At 44.1% G+C, this 13,384-nt stretch overlaps 2 protein-coding genes across 2 annotated transcripts; one reads left to right on the top strand and one right to left on the bottom strand.

Moving 5' to 3' along the window:
- Window positions 1–91: 91 nt before the first annotated feature.
- Window positions 92–9,072, bottom strand: edrf1 (erythroid differentiation regulatory factor 1). The gene is made up of 24 exons (XM_079280608.1): window positions 8,498–9,072; window positions 8,210–8,415; window positions 7,763–7,829; window positions 7,537–7,662; window positions 7,315–7,439; window positions 7,071–7,218; window positions 6,776–6,877; window positions 6,570–6,691; window positions 6,248–6,359; window positions 5,994–6,141; window positions 5,801–5,912; window positions 5,306–5,417; window positions 4,875–5,162; window positions 4,676–4,747; window positions 4,231–4,570; window positions 3,886–4,086; window positions 3,467–3,673; window positions 3,008–3,234; window positions 2,717–2,875; window positions 2,370–2,519; window positions 2,068–2,221; window positions 1,870–1,985; window positions 1,601–1,773; window positions 92–1,505 (listed from the first exon to the last, which is right to left on the bottom strand). The coding sequence occupies exons 1-24, from the start codon at window positions 8,594–8,596 to the stop codon at window positions 1,346–1,348; spliced, it is 3,726 nt and encodes a 1,241-aa protein (XP_079136734.1). The 5' UTR covers window positions 8,597–9,072; the 3' UTR covers window positions 92–1,345.
- LOC306785988 (autophagy-related protein 16-1) lies at window positions 8,602–12,849 on the top strand. Its single transcript, XM_079280607.1, has 8 exons — window positions 8,602–8,697; window positions 9,683–9,846; window positions 9,937–10,000; window positions 10,106–10,190; window positions 10,370–10,443; window positions 11,175–11,426; window positions 11,550–11,671; window positions 12,354–12,849. The coding sequence occupies exons 1-8, from the start codon at window positions 8,684–8,686 to the stop codon at window positions 12,425–12,427; spliced, it is 849 nt and encodes a 282-aa protein (XP_079136733.1). The 5' UTR covers window positions 8,602–8,683; the 3' UTR covers window positions 12,428–12,849.
- Window positions 12,850–13,384: the final 535 nt, after the last annotated feature.

Raw genomic sequence — 13,384 nt, 5'->3', positions numbered from 1 at the left:
ATATATGAATTGAATCTGGTTCAATCAATACAAATTTTAAGGATCATTTCTCATTCTTTAAAATGTCAAATTGTATTTTACTCAAGCGAGGTTTATTATTTAGGATCACAGTCCCTTTAAAAAAAAAAAAAAAAAGAGTTATGATTCTGTGGCTGCTTCTCACATATTCACCCACAGCACTGAGGGTCTAGTCTGATTAATGAGGTGCAGGGACAGTTTGGGCCCACATGCAGCTCCATCTGGTGCGGATACAGTTCAGTAACAGTGAGGTGACCTAATTCACTGACACTGCATTGAAAACATCATTCCCCCTCTCCAGTGACCCGGGCTGAGCGGTGACCAAGAACCAATGCCAGAACCCACAGGGTACAATGTGGCCTGACCCACTTAAAGTCTTTTACAAACTGTCTTTTAGAGGCGAACCAGCTGTGCGCAATATGTGTTGAGATATGTTCGTAGATGTTTAAATGTCAGGATAAATAAACTGAAACAACAGACCAATATGTCAGATCATAATTTATGATCCAAAGACATGTTTACCTAAACTAAAAGCCAGTCAGATATGTGTCCTATTAGCAAACCTACAATATCTTCAGGGCGACGGTACATAAGCAGCAATACACATACAATGTTATAAAACTTTATTTTCACGTCACAGCAAACCATGCCGATATATAAACTTAGATTTATACATACAGCCATGTGGACAAACTAGCATCTGAGCTTGCGTTCAATGTTTTTGCATTAAATGTTTTGGAAAAGGACGTAACTCGTTTGATCTTGTTTCAACTTGTCAGCCATCGATCATACTTCAATCTATTATATTCACAGCATTACTGGTATTATTGAAAAACACCAATCATATTCAGATTAATCATCATCTTTGTGAGCATGTGCTAAATGATCGATCTCTTGAGCCCCATGTGTGTAGAAGTCATATGTGATTATACCATCTTCGAACTCTTATGCCGTATGTTTTAGTTTTGTAGAAAAATGAGGCAACCCGGGTGATGTTTGGTACAGTCAACAACAAATCCTACACATAGGAGCTTAACATGTGACCCTTAAGCAATAAGAAAATTAAATAATATCTTCTGAATTTACAACTTCTTTTCACAAAAATGTACAATTCAAAACCTGTGATGCAAATGTTAGAAAAAGATGAGCTCAGTTTTAAAGGCGCAGGAGGTGGAATTAGCTTTCAAACTGTAATTCAGAGTAAGAAGGTGTTGCCTGAGCATGTGCCTGTAAATAATGGTGCCGATAAATCTTTTCCGTCACAGCATTTCTGAGAAGACGGTTGTTAAGTCTTAAGGTCTTGAGCGTCTTGCTGTGGTTTGTGTCATCATCGTGAATGCGTGTCGTCACTTCCTGTTTGAGGGGTCAGCTGCTGCAGCAGCTCTATGTGGAGCTCGACGCGGCGGAGGAGAGGTGCGTTTTTCTCAGCTCGCAGCAGCTTGGAATACACATTCCTGTAGGTTTTCAACAGCTCCTCATCCTTATTGCTGTATTAAAAACACAAATAGCATGGCCAACAGTGAGCACCGTGACAGTTGAAAGGATATTACGCACACCGTAGCCGTCTTCTATTCTTGCTCACCTTGCTTTCCGTTTCATCGTCGTCATCAGTTTGATCAGCTGCAGCAGCAGGAAGGAGAAGCTCGGCTCAAACACCCCAATTAACTTCATCACTTCCTGGAGGTTCAGTCCGGAGGCGGAGCCACCGACCACGTCGCGAGACTCTGCCGATTCAGCCGCGTCTGGTTCCCTCAACTACAGCACACGACGTGAAAGGAAAAGAAGTTGTGGGTTTCAGTGCGTGATCCATAAACCGACCAAAGCTCTGCATATACGCATAACCATCTGTACCTCTATCTGCTCCTCCAGCAGCGCTTTATGAATCAGCAGGAAAGCACAGCGAGTTTCTGCCATGAGCGCCACTGTTCCCGTCAGGCTCTTCAGCTTGGCTGCATTGCTGCTCTGACCTGTGGAAGCACATTATGAAACGTCACTCTGGAGGCCGTGGGCGGGAACGCTGTTTCTCTTGACACGACAACAGTCACTCACCCGCCATGGTGAACTCGGCAAAGGCCACCCTCTCCAGCAGCGTGCGGAGCAGCTCGCAGGGAGCATCTTTGAGGCTGAGGAACAGACAGACCGCCTTGCTGTAGTGCAGCTCTGCCAGGGTGCGATGCTGCTTCCTCGAGTGTTCATCCCCCACCTGTCACACAATTGGAGCATGAAACACGGACATCCTTCTGTGTGTACTTTACTGCTATAAGTAGCTATGGCGTCCCCATCTCCAGGAATCCTATTCTAGTCAGAGTGAAGCTTTATGTTCCTGTATTGTGTTTTGCACGGCTTCACACCTGGTTGCGGAAGCAGCTGTGGTACATGGAGGCCAGGCGGTGGTGGATGGTGGCAGCTCTGTACTGGTAGAGCGGCTGACGAGCCGACTCGGTCTGCAGGTCGCAGTACTTCAGGGACTTCATCATCGCCTCGGTCACCTCCCGCTCAATCTGGGGAAACAAACATGGACGGATGACTGGATGTTTGATCGCATGTCTCGGCGTTGCTGGTGACAAAAAACAACTGATAATGCATCCATTTAAAGTCACAATGGTTGCCTTTTTGGCATCAATGATCATTCAGTCGCAAGATAATCAAAATGTCTGTGACTTTAACTTAATTCCGAATGTTTGTGAAACAAACGCACCTGCTCCTGGGCCTTCCTGGACAGCGGGGCGTAGTCCTGCAGCAGTGTAGCCAGGGTGAAATAGGTCGTGGACAGCTCCCAGTTCACGCTGTCCCACACCGCTGGGTGGTTCTCTCGGCTCGCCAGTGACTTCATAGCCCTCGAGTAGTAGTCTATGGCCTGGGGGTGATACAATAGATAGAATCGAAAGCGTACTAGGGTTAGGGGTGAGATGTAGGGAGGAACAAGCATTTTCCATCAAGTGTGACTGCTGGATCCAGAGCTAAAGACCTAAAGGGCTTGAAATCGCACCTTGTTGTAGTAGAGGGCCTCTTCAGGCGAGAACTCCCCTCGGCTCTGGTCGGCAGACACGGCACAGTGGGCCTGAGCGCAGATTCTCATGAGCCGGCCGGTGTTGCACAGCAGCAAGGCTGTGTTGGTGCTGTCCCCAATGGCTTCAAAGTCCTTCATGCCTTTCTCGAAGAATGCAAAACTCTTTTTCCACATCCCCTGCTCTGCTATGGACACAGACTTCTTCACTAGAAGAGGGGGGGGGGGGGCGAAGGAAAGTTAGAAACAGCAACATGGGCAAGGCAGCAATACGTTTGTATGAATTGAATTTGATTCAGGTTGGAAGATATTATTTGGTGGCATCTTAAAAGTACAGAAATTCTGTAAATTACAGGGGGCTGTATCTATAAATTCAAAGGAATAATTGTACTGTTTTCTGTACACTCATAGGTTGATCTGCTGTCTACTAATCCAACATACCTTCTTTCTCAGTCTGCATGGCTGCAGCCTGGTTCATGTAGTAGACCCCCATCTCGTTGCGGATGTTGCCCAGCCTTTTGAGCACCTGAGCCAGCTGATCTTTCAAAGCCTCCGAGATCACCAGTTCATACGCCGCCTCGTAGCACTTACTGCTCACAAACAGCTGGTACTCCGGGTCCATGGCCAGGTCTGTTGCCATGTTGAAGGCTGGTGGACAGAGAATGAATGAAGAGAACAACGCGATGAGACAAGAAACGAGCACTGAAATGATATTGTGAATGACGTTGGTAGAGCTGAAAAGGATAAGAAGACACCTGTTGTGGAGAAGCGTTTTGCTAACACCCCTAATTTCAAATACATCAAGCAAAAAAGTCGGCCATTGTGTGCTTTAACATGTGTACGTGTCTTTCGTGACCGACCCTGGCAGCTGCTCTCTCTGTGCAGGCTGTGCAGGATCTCCTGGTCCTCTTTGGTCTGGTAGCTGTACTCCTCCAGGTAGGCTGCTCTGTTGTGGGCATTCTGGGCCAACATCAGCTGGATGTCCCCACACAGAGACAGGCACTGGCTGTGAAACTGCAGCATGTGGGGGTGCGGCGTACCGCTCACTGAACAATAGGCATCTGGAGGAAACGGTAGAGGAGGAAGGAAGGGGAAGGATAACTTATTTCGGTGATTTCAGCTGGTAGAAATGACACTCTTTTCAGCAACAACACTGAAAAGCAATAACTGTCGTAATGGTGTATTCCAGGATGAGATAAACTCACCGTAACACTGCAGGGACAGCTTGATGTAGCGCAGGGCCCGCCCGTACTTCAGCAGGTTGGTGGCTGCGTCACACAGGACGTAGTAGGCCTTGGACGCTTTGAGGAAGAGCTGCAGCTTCATGCGGTGCTGCCACGAGCCGGGAATCATCCCGGAGCGAGTCGGGTGCTTCTGATTGTGGACTGTGGACTGACCCCTTTCCAGAAGGAGAGAGATGCCTTGCTCAGCAGCGCAGGCGCCGATTGCACTTCTGTCCTCGTACTTAAGAGGAATGGGGGTGTTGGGGTCTGCAGCTGGGAGATCGCTCTCCTTCTGGATGGTGCCGTCCACTGCCTTCAGCCCCTGTGGAGTGCAGTTACAGTTACAACACCGTGGCTGACACATGTCTTGGGACACGTCACATTATTAGCATTGAACCCGAAACATAAACATCATGCAGAGACTCGCCTTCAGCACGTAGCTCAGGACGTGTCTGCATCTCTCCTCCTTGTCTAGAGAAACAGGGAAGACGCCGCTCGGCTGCAGGGATCAAAAAGAACAAAAGGGAAGTTTATGTTTTGGTGATTACATGCAACATATTTATGGGTGTATTCCACACTGTCCCCTCATGTCTGTGTAGAAGAAAAGCATTTGGAGGGGCGCTCACCCTGATCTGGTGAGTGGATTTGTATTTCTCGGGGACAGACAGCTCCCCCACAGAGCGGATCACGGCCACAGCTTTGCTGTCGTCCTGCGGGCTGGAGCAGGAGCCGTAGGAGCCGTAGGAGCCGTTCTCGTCGCTGTCCTCCGTCAGCTCCTCCTCTTCCTCCTCCCCGTCTTCGTCGCTGTAGCTGTCCTCTGATCCGCCGGCCCGGAGCGACTCCCCTTCATCTTCTTCCGGAGCCTCGTCGAGTTGGAACAGCTCCGACAGCATGTAGTGGGCGGAGGCGATGATCTGAACAGACGAGGAGATGGAGGAGAGCAGGACTGGAGTCGGGTTCGATCAAATCCTAAGCTACGGCATTCTGCTTTTACTTTTTACTTTCCTTGATGTCTAAATATAGATTCAAAATACTATGTTTTTAAATCCTCGCTCACCTGGGGGTGCCTCTCCTCATCCAGAAGTTTGACGCAGTTCAAGAGAAGCGTTCGGATTGTGCCGTAGTGCTTTCTGTTTTGCCTCGCTTTCAGCATCAAGTTGCTGGCAACTCTGCAACCAACAACAGAAAATACAACGCGTTACATTTTGCACACTTTCATTGTTATTTATGTCTGATTCAAGCAGAAACTCATTTGCAAACAATATCTGTGCAAACAACGTGAGAATGGTCGATTCAATCTCTGACCATTTTAAAATATTCAACAGCATAATACTCTTCAAACACCTAATTCAGTCAGCTTAACCAAAGATTATAAATATTACAAATAATAAGCTCATAAAAATACATTTTCTAGGGAGAATATAAAATGTCAAAAGCTATTTTTGGGAAAGGAAAACATTTTTAAAAAAATGTCATCCCTAGACTTCAGCTCCTGAAATGTACCTTTGAGAGCTGCAGGGATTGTGACGCACAGTCCTTTCCTGAGACTTACCTGTACAGTAACACTGCCACAGGGAGAGTGAAGGGATTCTGACATTTCTCCTCTTCGGCCTCCTCACACAGAGTAGTAAGATCATAAAGCTTCACAATGTCACTCCCGCTAGCTGTGGATTCAAGAAATAACGTCAGAAAAATGTCAAGATAAGTAGTACAGAGCGAAGACTTCCTGTTCACTCATCTCCCACCTTTGAAGAGCCAGTAGGTGTGACCCTCTTTGGTGCAGTTGGACTTGAGGAAGGAGAGGATATTTTGGGCGATGTCTTTTACCACCCGTGTGGAGAAGTTTGAATTCTCCAGATGAGGGATGTCCTCTGTTTTTATCATCTCATATTTCTGCAGAAAAAAAACAAAACGTGTTATTTTATTTCAGTTGTTAAATCAATAAACCAACAACAATAATACTTGTTGCGATGCTGGGCGACAGCAAACGGTAATTTACCTGAACAATGCCATTGACGTGAAAGCACATGACCAGCTCTGGGACGTTACACATCAGATTGTCGAGCCAGTAGTCGATACCTGTGAGGATGTTGATTGGTTTATTGTTGTCCCTGAAGAACAGTCAGAGAGGTACACATTAGATTAAACAGGTTTAAAATGAAAGGAAAAAACTCTGCCATTACATGCACAGATTCATTTGCATTATCTTGCTGATACCCAACAGAAGTGCAATTAATATCACATGATGGAATTACCATTTACTCTCTAAATGAGTTGTAATTTCGCATCCTTAACGGGAGCAAATGGTTTAAAAGTCAAACCTGAGTCTCAGACTGACGGCGGGATATCGACCACCTCCGAAAATAGGCATGTTGGACCCAACCAACATGTGGATGTCTTCAAACGTCCACATTATGTTCCGCACAAAGTCGTTTCTTAAGCCCTGTCAAACGTGTACGCAGACATTAGCCGCAAGCTACCAAACTGTAGCGGTGAACCATGAAGGAGGAGTGAGAGGTCGTACTACCTGGCTGTTCTCCCCTTCGTCAAAGAGCATCGGGAGGTTTTGCTCTTTGGGTACAGAGGTCACCTGGCCCAGAGCAAACTGGCTGTCCACAGACACACTGCCCTGCACATGGAATAGTCGCAGCGCTGTCAGTATCTAAAAACACCTTCTAAAACATGTCATCCCACTTCTTACTTCAAGTTTTGATTGGCTACAGCACACGGGATTGATTCCGAATCAAAGAAGAAATTCACATCATCTCTGAAGTAACATTCCTGCGTTGGAGACTAAATAACAAACAGCTAAGACACCGTACCTGTTTGGGAGCATCTGACTCTTCGGTGTCGGACGCTGCGCTGGTGAAGGCGGTGGGCCATGAAGAACTGTACTCCTCTGCCTCATTCTGCTCCTCCCCGTCATTCGGGTTGTCTGGTACGGGCTCTGCTGCCCCATCACCATTGATACTGCAAACACAGCAGTTGTTATCGGATAAGACTGGGAAAGATGCACCTTAAAATAAAGCGTCGCCTAGCTCCCATAGTAGCTTATTTTGTACTCACCTGTAGTAGAGGAACTTTGACAGGATGGCTTTCTGGTACCAGTGCTCTTTACTCTTCTTTTTCCTCTGCCACTTCTGATCGATTAGTCGCTGGTAAAACTCTTTCAGCCACGTCCAATCTCCTGTCTACAACACACACACACACACACACATGACGGGGCCTTAAACCCCACACTTAAAAGATACTGTCATAAGGAAAAAGGGTCTGGAGTCCCTGCTGTACCTGAGAGGATCGCATGAAGAGCTCTTGAATGTCCAGCTCATCCAGAAGCAACGTCCTCCCCACGCGGTGAACAGCCATACTGACGTGGGACTTGCTGTAGGGAATCTTCAAAAGCTTCTTGATGTTCTGAATGTGACGGAAAACAATGTTAACGCTCAGGTGTATGAGCACGTTTTCAGAAAGAAAGAAAGAAAGAAATGTGAGCTTTCGTAAGACCTCCACAAACCTCTGAGTCTGACACCACGTCGACATCGTCTCCGATGCAATCGATGAATTCATAAGCCATCCCAAAACTGCGGAAGAAGAGAAAGGAACATATTCACTTCAGGATCCACAATAAAGCAGAGTATGTGCAGTGAAAGCCTTCATAAATACATGACTGCGCTCACTAAAATGTGTTTAACGTCACAACACATATTAAATTCCCAACACGTAGGTATGACTGTGTAACGTGAGGTCTTGTACACTCCCGACAATTGTCAACACCACTTTGCAGATCATACATTGGTGATACATGCGTCGTCGGTACTGCGAGAGATTGTTTAGGTGTTTGTATGATTGGTCCCATCACGAGGGGTGAGGAAAGTGGGCCTACTGGTTAAAGAGACAGTATTGAACTGAGACCAGCATAGTTTCACACCAATAAATATCAGTTGTAGTCACGATGGTATACCTGGAAAAGGGCTTGCTCTTGCTGCTGGACCCTAATACGGTGGTGGCAGCGCTGCCCAGCTGCGGGTTTTCCCTCAGCCAGTTGGCAGGAGGCAGCTTCAGGTCGGTCTTCTCCTGCAGCAGCGCATAGCTGGTGGGAGGTGGGGCGGCACAGTACTTGACCACGGCACGGCTCTTTATCTCACTGTTGCCCGTGCATACGGAGTCCTTCAGGGCGACAAAGTAAAGTGAGTTACCGTGATTCTGGTGCTTCTGCGTAAACATGTCTAGTCTAACATTAGTTACTCACGTGTTTGCTGTTCTCTCCTGCGCATGGAGGGCCACTGCTGTCTTCCTTGGCGTTATCCTGGAGGACCCCAGGCTCTCTATCCCCAGCTGATGCGCTCATACTGGACACACGACCGACCCAGCGAGCACTGGCGATTTTCTAACAACCACACCAGCTATCCATGACTTGGATAACTTGTGACAGTCTATGTGTTTGGCAAGGTAACGAGCGAGATATGCGAGTTCTCTCGATCCAGTGCAGTGGTCTCTAGTTTGATAGCTTGACAGGCTAGCTCAACGCTGACTCACAAACTGCTGTACACAATAAGTGTCGTTACACGGTTCTTATATTTAGGAGAAACAACACTCACATGAGACACTGTTATTGCTTTGTTAACCGTTGTAATGTTCAGCCTTCACTTAAGTAGTTAAGTAAGCATGCAGCTTCTTCGCTTTCCATCACCAGCCAGTCTGTTGTTGTTAGATCGAACGTTATTACCAGCCGTATCAACTTCCGGTTTCACGGTAAGACAAACTCTAAAACTCATCCTATTTGTTATTTCGACAATCAAAATTACTCCAAATTTTAAGTATAAAATAAACAATTTGAAATCGTAGAACTTTGCTTTGTATCAAGGAAAATATTTCAGCTACTGCGACGTTTTGAGATGAATGTATGAACCGGAAGTAGTTTCAGAGCCTTTCTAGAAACGTTGAGCACCTTCTATTCTGTGCTGTTGTATTTTATTCTGAAATTCACTCACATGTCGACTATTAACAGCAAAAAGTAAAGTATTAAAAGTACAAATACAAATGTATGTCAAAGCATGATATGATATGATATTATACTATATTATATTCAGTGGTGGATGAAGTATTGAGGTATTTTATTGATGTACAAGTAACCAAATGAGAATGTAAACATAGGACTTAGTTGATAACAAGTAAAAAATACATTCATAGTTTTACTTAAAGACGACTTACCTTAGCAGCACACATTCAGATTACTAATATGTCCATTCGATTGACATAAAATAGAAATTTGTCTTTGGCACTCTCATATAAGACACACACCAAGCACAACAATACACAACAATTATGAAGCAGCTGACTGAACAGGGAGGAGCTGTGGAACTTTGCTTCAGGCATCATCCCTGTGCTAACGGGTAGGCTGTACGTGCTTTTTTTGTCTTCGACCTAAATCAAGTGGCAGCGGAAGACTCATTAAACCCGCCGCTTCAGGACATTTTTGGGGACCGTGTGACGTATTCGTTTTTATTACAATGGCAAGCTGGAAGTATCACGTGCGTGCTCGACTGCAGCAGAGAGACCAAACTGAGAAACTCCCGTACCTTGGCGTCTTCACAAGCTGTAAGATTCATTATTATTTTCTATTTCAGCATTTGCAATGATGACGTTCTCACTGTCTTAGTCTGAGGACATGTGGCTGTTTTCTTTTAGTGTCTCAGTTGGAGGAACGTTTTGAAATTCGCCAACAATTTTTGGATGACCTTCAGTCCAAGAGGTCAGAAAAGTAGAATTTCACGAAACTAACTTTTGGCCTTTCTAGTGATCTGGATGCAGAAACAAATTTTTAATAAAAAATCATTGCACTGTTTGTTTTTTTCAGTTTAGAAATATGTGGCTTTGAAGTTGGGAGAAATATCAGACTGCTTCAACTCCAACTGAGAGAGAGTGAACACCTTGAAGAAAAGGTGGGTGGAATGTGGAGAAATCAGTGATAAACACCATAACATCAGCCTATCAGCTATCACTTCACTAGCAGTTTGCATTAATGGTGATTGGTGTTTTCAAGGCAGACCTTTGAACTGGTGTGCTCCCTTTATCGAATCACCATTTAATCAATTCATCCTTTTGCTTGTTGCGTCCCCAGCTGTCTCAGACTGTCTCTGACCTGACCACCGTCCTATACCTGAAAGAGGCTGAACTGCAGCACTGGCAGTCACGGTAATTTCAGGTTTTTACTCCAGCCATCACAATGTTTTCTCCCTGCTTTCTTTATACAAAACTGAGTACGATAATAACAAGAGAAGAATGAACACTGGGTGCCAGTCCTATTGGTTGTTGGGTCACATCTACGAATTCTATGGAAATGATTTGGGATATATAATGTTTAACAGGTTTGTTCTTAAAAAAGACAATGTTTTGTTGTTTGTTTGACATAAATATACTGTCTTGATATATTATCAGGGGGTATTAAGGAGTTATTTTATGATGGGAGGGCGTTGCTTTAAAAAAAATATGAAATATAATTCAGCCTCTCTCCGTTACATTGTATCCACCTATCAGACATCATAGAGCAAGTTGGAGAAATGCAGAATTTACAAGTATTTTGTGAACTGTCAAAGTTATTTTCAACGAATACCATCCCATAATCGCTGTATATGTTACATAATAAATAAAAGAATGTTAATATGGTCAGTTTGAGCATATAGTGAGTGAACAACAGACTTGATATAGTTGTTCCAGTGCTCTATTTGACAATCAACAGGTTCAAATTCATAAACCGAAACACCTTGATGAAGAAGCATAAATCAGCTCAAACCAGTTGGTGTTCTTCAGTACTAGTGGATCAACTTGTGGCCCAAAATCCAACATCTAAACGTTTGAAGAGACAATACCCAGAGGTGATCAACGGTACAGTGAACCACCGTGTCATTATTACTTGTCTGTTTCAGTGTGTCCCGCTACCGTCAAGAGGCGCTTACTCTGGCTAAAGGGAGTAACACCCTGAAGGCGACCCTTTCAGAGTTCGAGTTCATCGTTGAGTGTCAATCCAAAGAGTTGGCAGCCCTGCGTGCGGAGCAGAAAGGACTACATGAGGCGTTGGCACAGGCTTTGAGAGAGAAAGAAGAACTTCTGCAGCGATGGCTGCAGGAGAAGAGCGAGGAGGCAGACAGGTTGAATAAACACAACGAAATACAGCAAAGGTAAGATGATGTGCGCTTGTGACTTTTATAAAGCTCAAACACAACAATATACTCACTTTGAATGAGAACATAACCACATTTTTGGAGATTTTAAACTGTCGCTGATCACTGCTTTTCCACCAGATGGCAACGTTTGGCCAGACAGCTGAAGAAGCACTTCCACAGTGAGATGAGAAAGGAGTGTGTTCCCATAGTGACGAGCTCTTGGAGTGGTGAAACAGAAACGCCAACATCAGTCATTCAGAGTAAGAATCAGCATTCTCTTCAAAATATGAATGCATAATGTAGTAGGTGCAATCAAATGGCTGCCTCTCAATTTACAACCATTAGTTCACCTCAGTGCTGCACACACTGACTCTCTGAGGCACCTAGAGCCTTCATCAAGAGCATCCTCATGGCCTCCTTAATCAAGAGGGTGTAGTTGATGAGGTCAAGACAATGTTACTGTGATCAACAAAGCACTAACTGCGCTGATGAGTGCCCATTTAGCCTTCATGAAACAACTCAGTGGGGAATAATACCAGAAGTCCGTTCAAAGCCAGTCAGCCAAGTGACTATTAAGTGGCTCATATTGATAGTATACTCACATCCAGTACCTTCACTTTGTTGGACAAAGACTATGAAAGCATGTTACTTCAGGACGCAGCCATGTTTAGGCATTTGTGTGCTTCCTGTTAGACATAAAAAGGTAAATGTGGTTGGTATTTTGCAGCGTGATTCCAGTATGTTTCGACTTGATATACTTCAATTGTACTCCTTTTCAGGCCAATAAAAAATACGTAAATGCAGAACTAGGGCGAGGTGTAGATATCGGTGCTTACGCAATAACTTACTTTGAAAAATATGTTTGGACCCTTGGACGGTAATAGTGAACATAACCTAAAACATGTGATTCAGCATTTTTCCTCATGCTCATCTTGTCCTCAGGGATCAAGAATACAACAGATATACACCAGGGGCGCTCAGACCACAGCCATGTCTCAGCGGTGGCAAAAGTGTAATATTCCCACGGGATCCTGGAGGCGACAGTTCTCGGCACAAAGGTCACCTCTCCGTACACTTTCCATTTCTCTGTTCTCCATTTACGTGAAGTTGAAAAAACTATTTGTTCATATTTGAGGCCAGAAAGATTACAAGCGGCCCTTTAAAATGTATCTGTTGTCTTAATTAACCGAAAGATGTATTTAAAGATCCACCCCGTTTTCTAAATATATTGTTTAATTTAGACTTTCTTAAGAATGCCTAATTCCTACATTTGCTGCTTTTAACATAAATCCCCCTTTCAGTTAATGTCAGTTACACTCCAGTTATCTTGTCACATCTGGACTTTGTCCTGATTAACCGTCTGTCACTGGAGATATTTTAAAATCCTTCCACTTTTGAGGCGATAAACCACTTCATGCTCATCTAGTTCACATCATTTCAATTGCATAAGCTGGTGTTGTACAGTCAGGCTTTGTATTAGTGACTATGTGCCTCTTTCAACTCTTAACTATGTTTATTTGTCAAGAAAATCATGTGATATCATTTTTATTTCTTAAATGAATTTGTGCTTTTTAACATATTTTGAAAAATAACTTTGGATAACTAACAGAATGGGAAAAAAAATATTTCATTTGAATGTGTTATTTTATATAAGAATGTATTGTTTTTTTTATAAATCCAGTGTTGTAAAAAATAAAGTCACTTATATGCTCATTTTGTTTTTGTCATCCATCAGAGTGGTTGAAATCGAATGTGTTCTCCTTGTACATCTCAAACACAGCAATCAAAATGAGCAAAAATAAAACCTCCTCAATCAAGGCTTTCTGTCTAATTACTCCAGATTTCTATTCGGAGACTTAAAAGACAAGAAATCCAATATTGTACATTTAATTTCTTAATTTGTATGAATGTAATATTGAACAGTTATTACTTGATTTTCTTTTACTGCCAGAATTCCAGCTCCACATCTCCAT

Source organism: Melanostigma gelatinosum (assembly GCF_949748355.1).
Source record: "Melanostigma gelatinosum genome assembly, chromosome: 12".
Classification (NCBI taxonomy): Eukaryota; Metazoa; Chordata; class Actinopteri; order Perciformes; family Zoarcidae; genus Melanostigma; species Melanostigma gelatinosum.
This window is presented reverse-complemented; position numbering and strand designations above follow the sequence as displayed.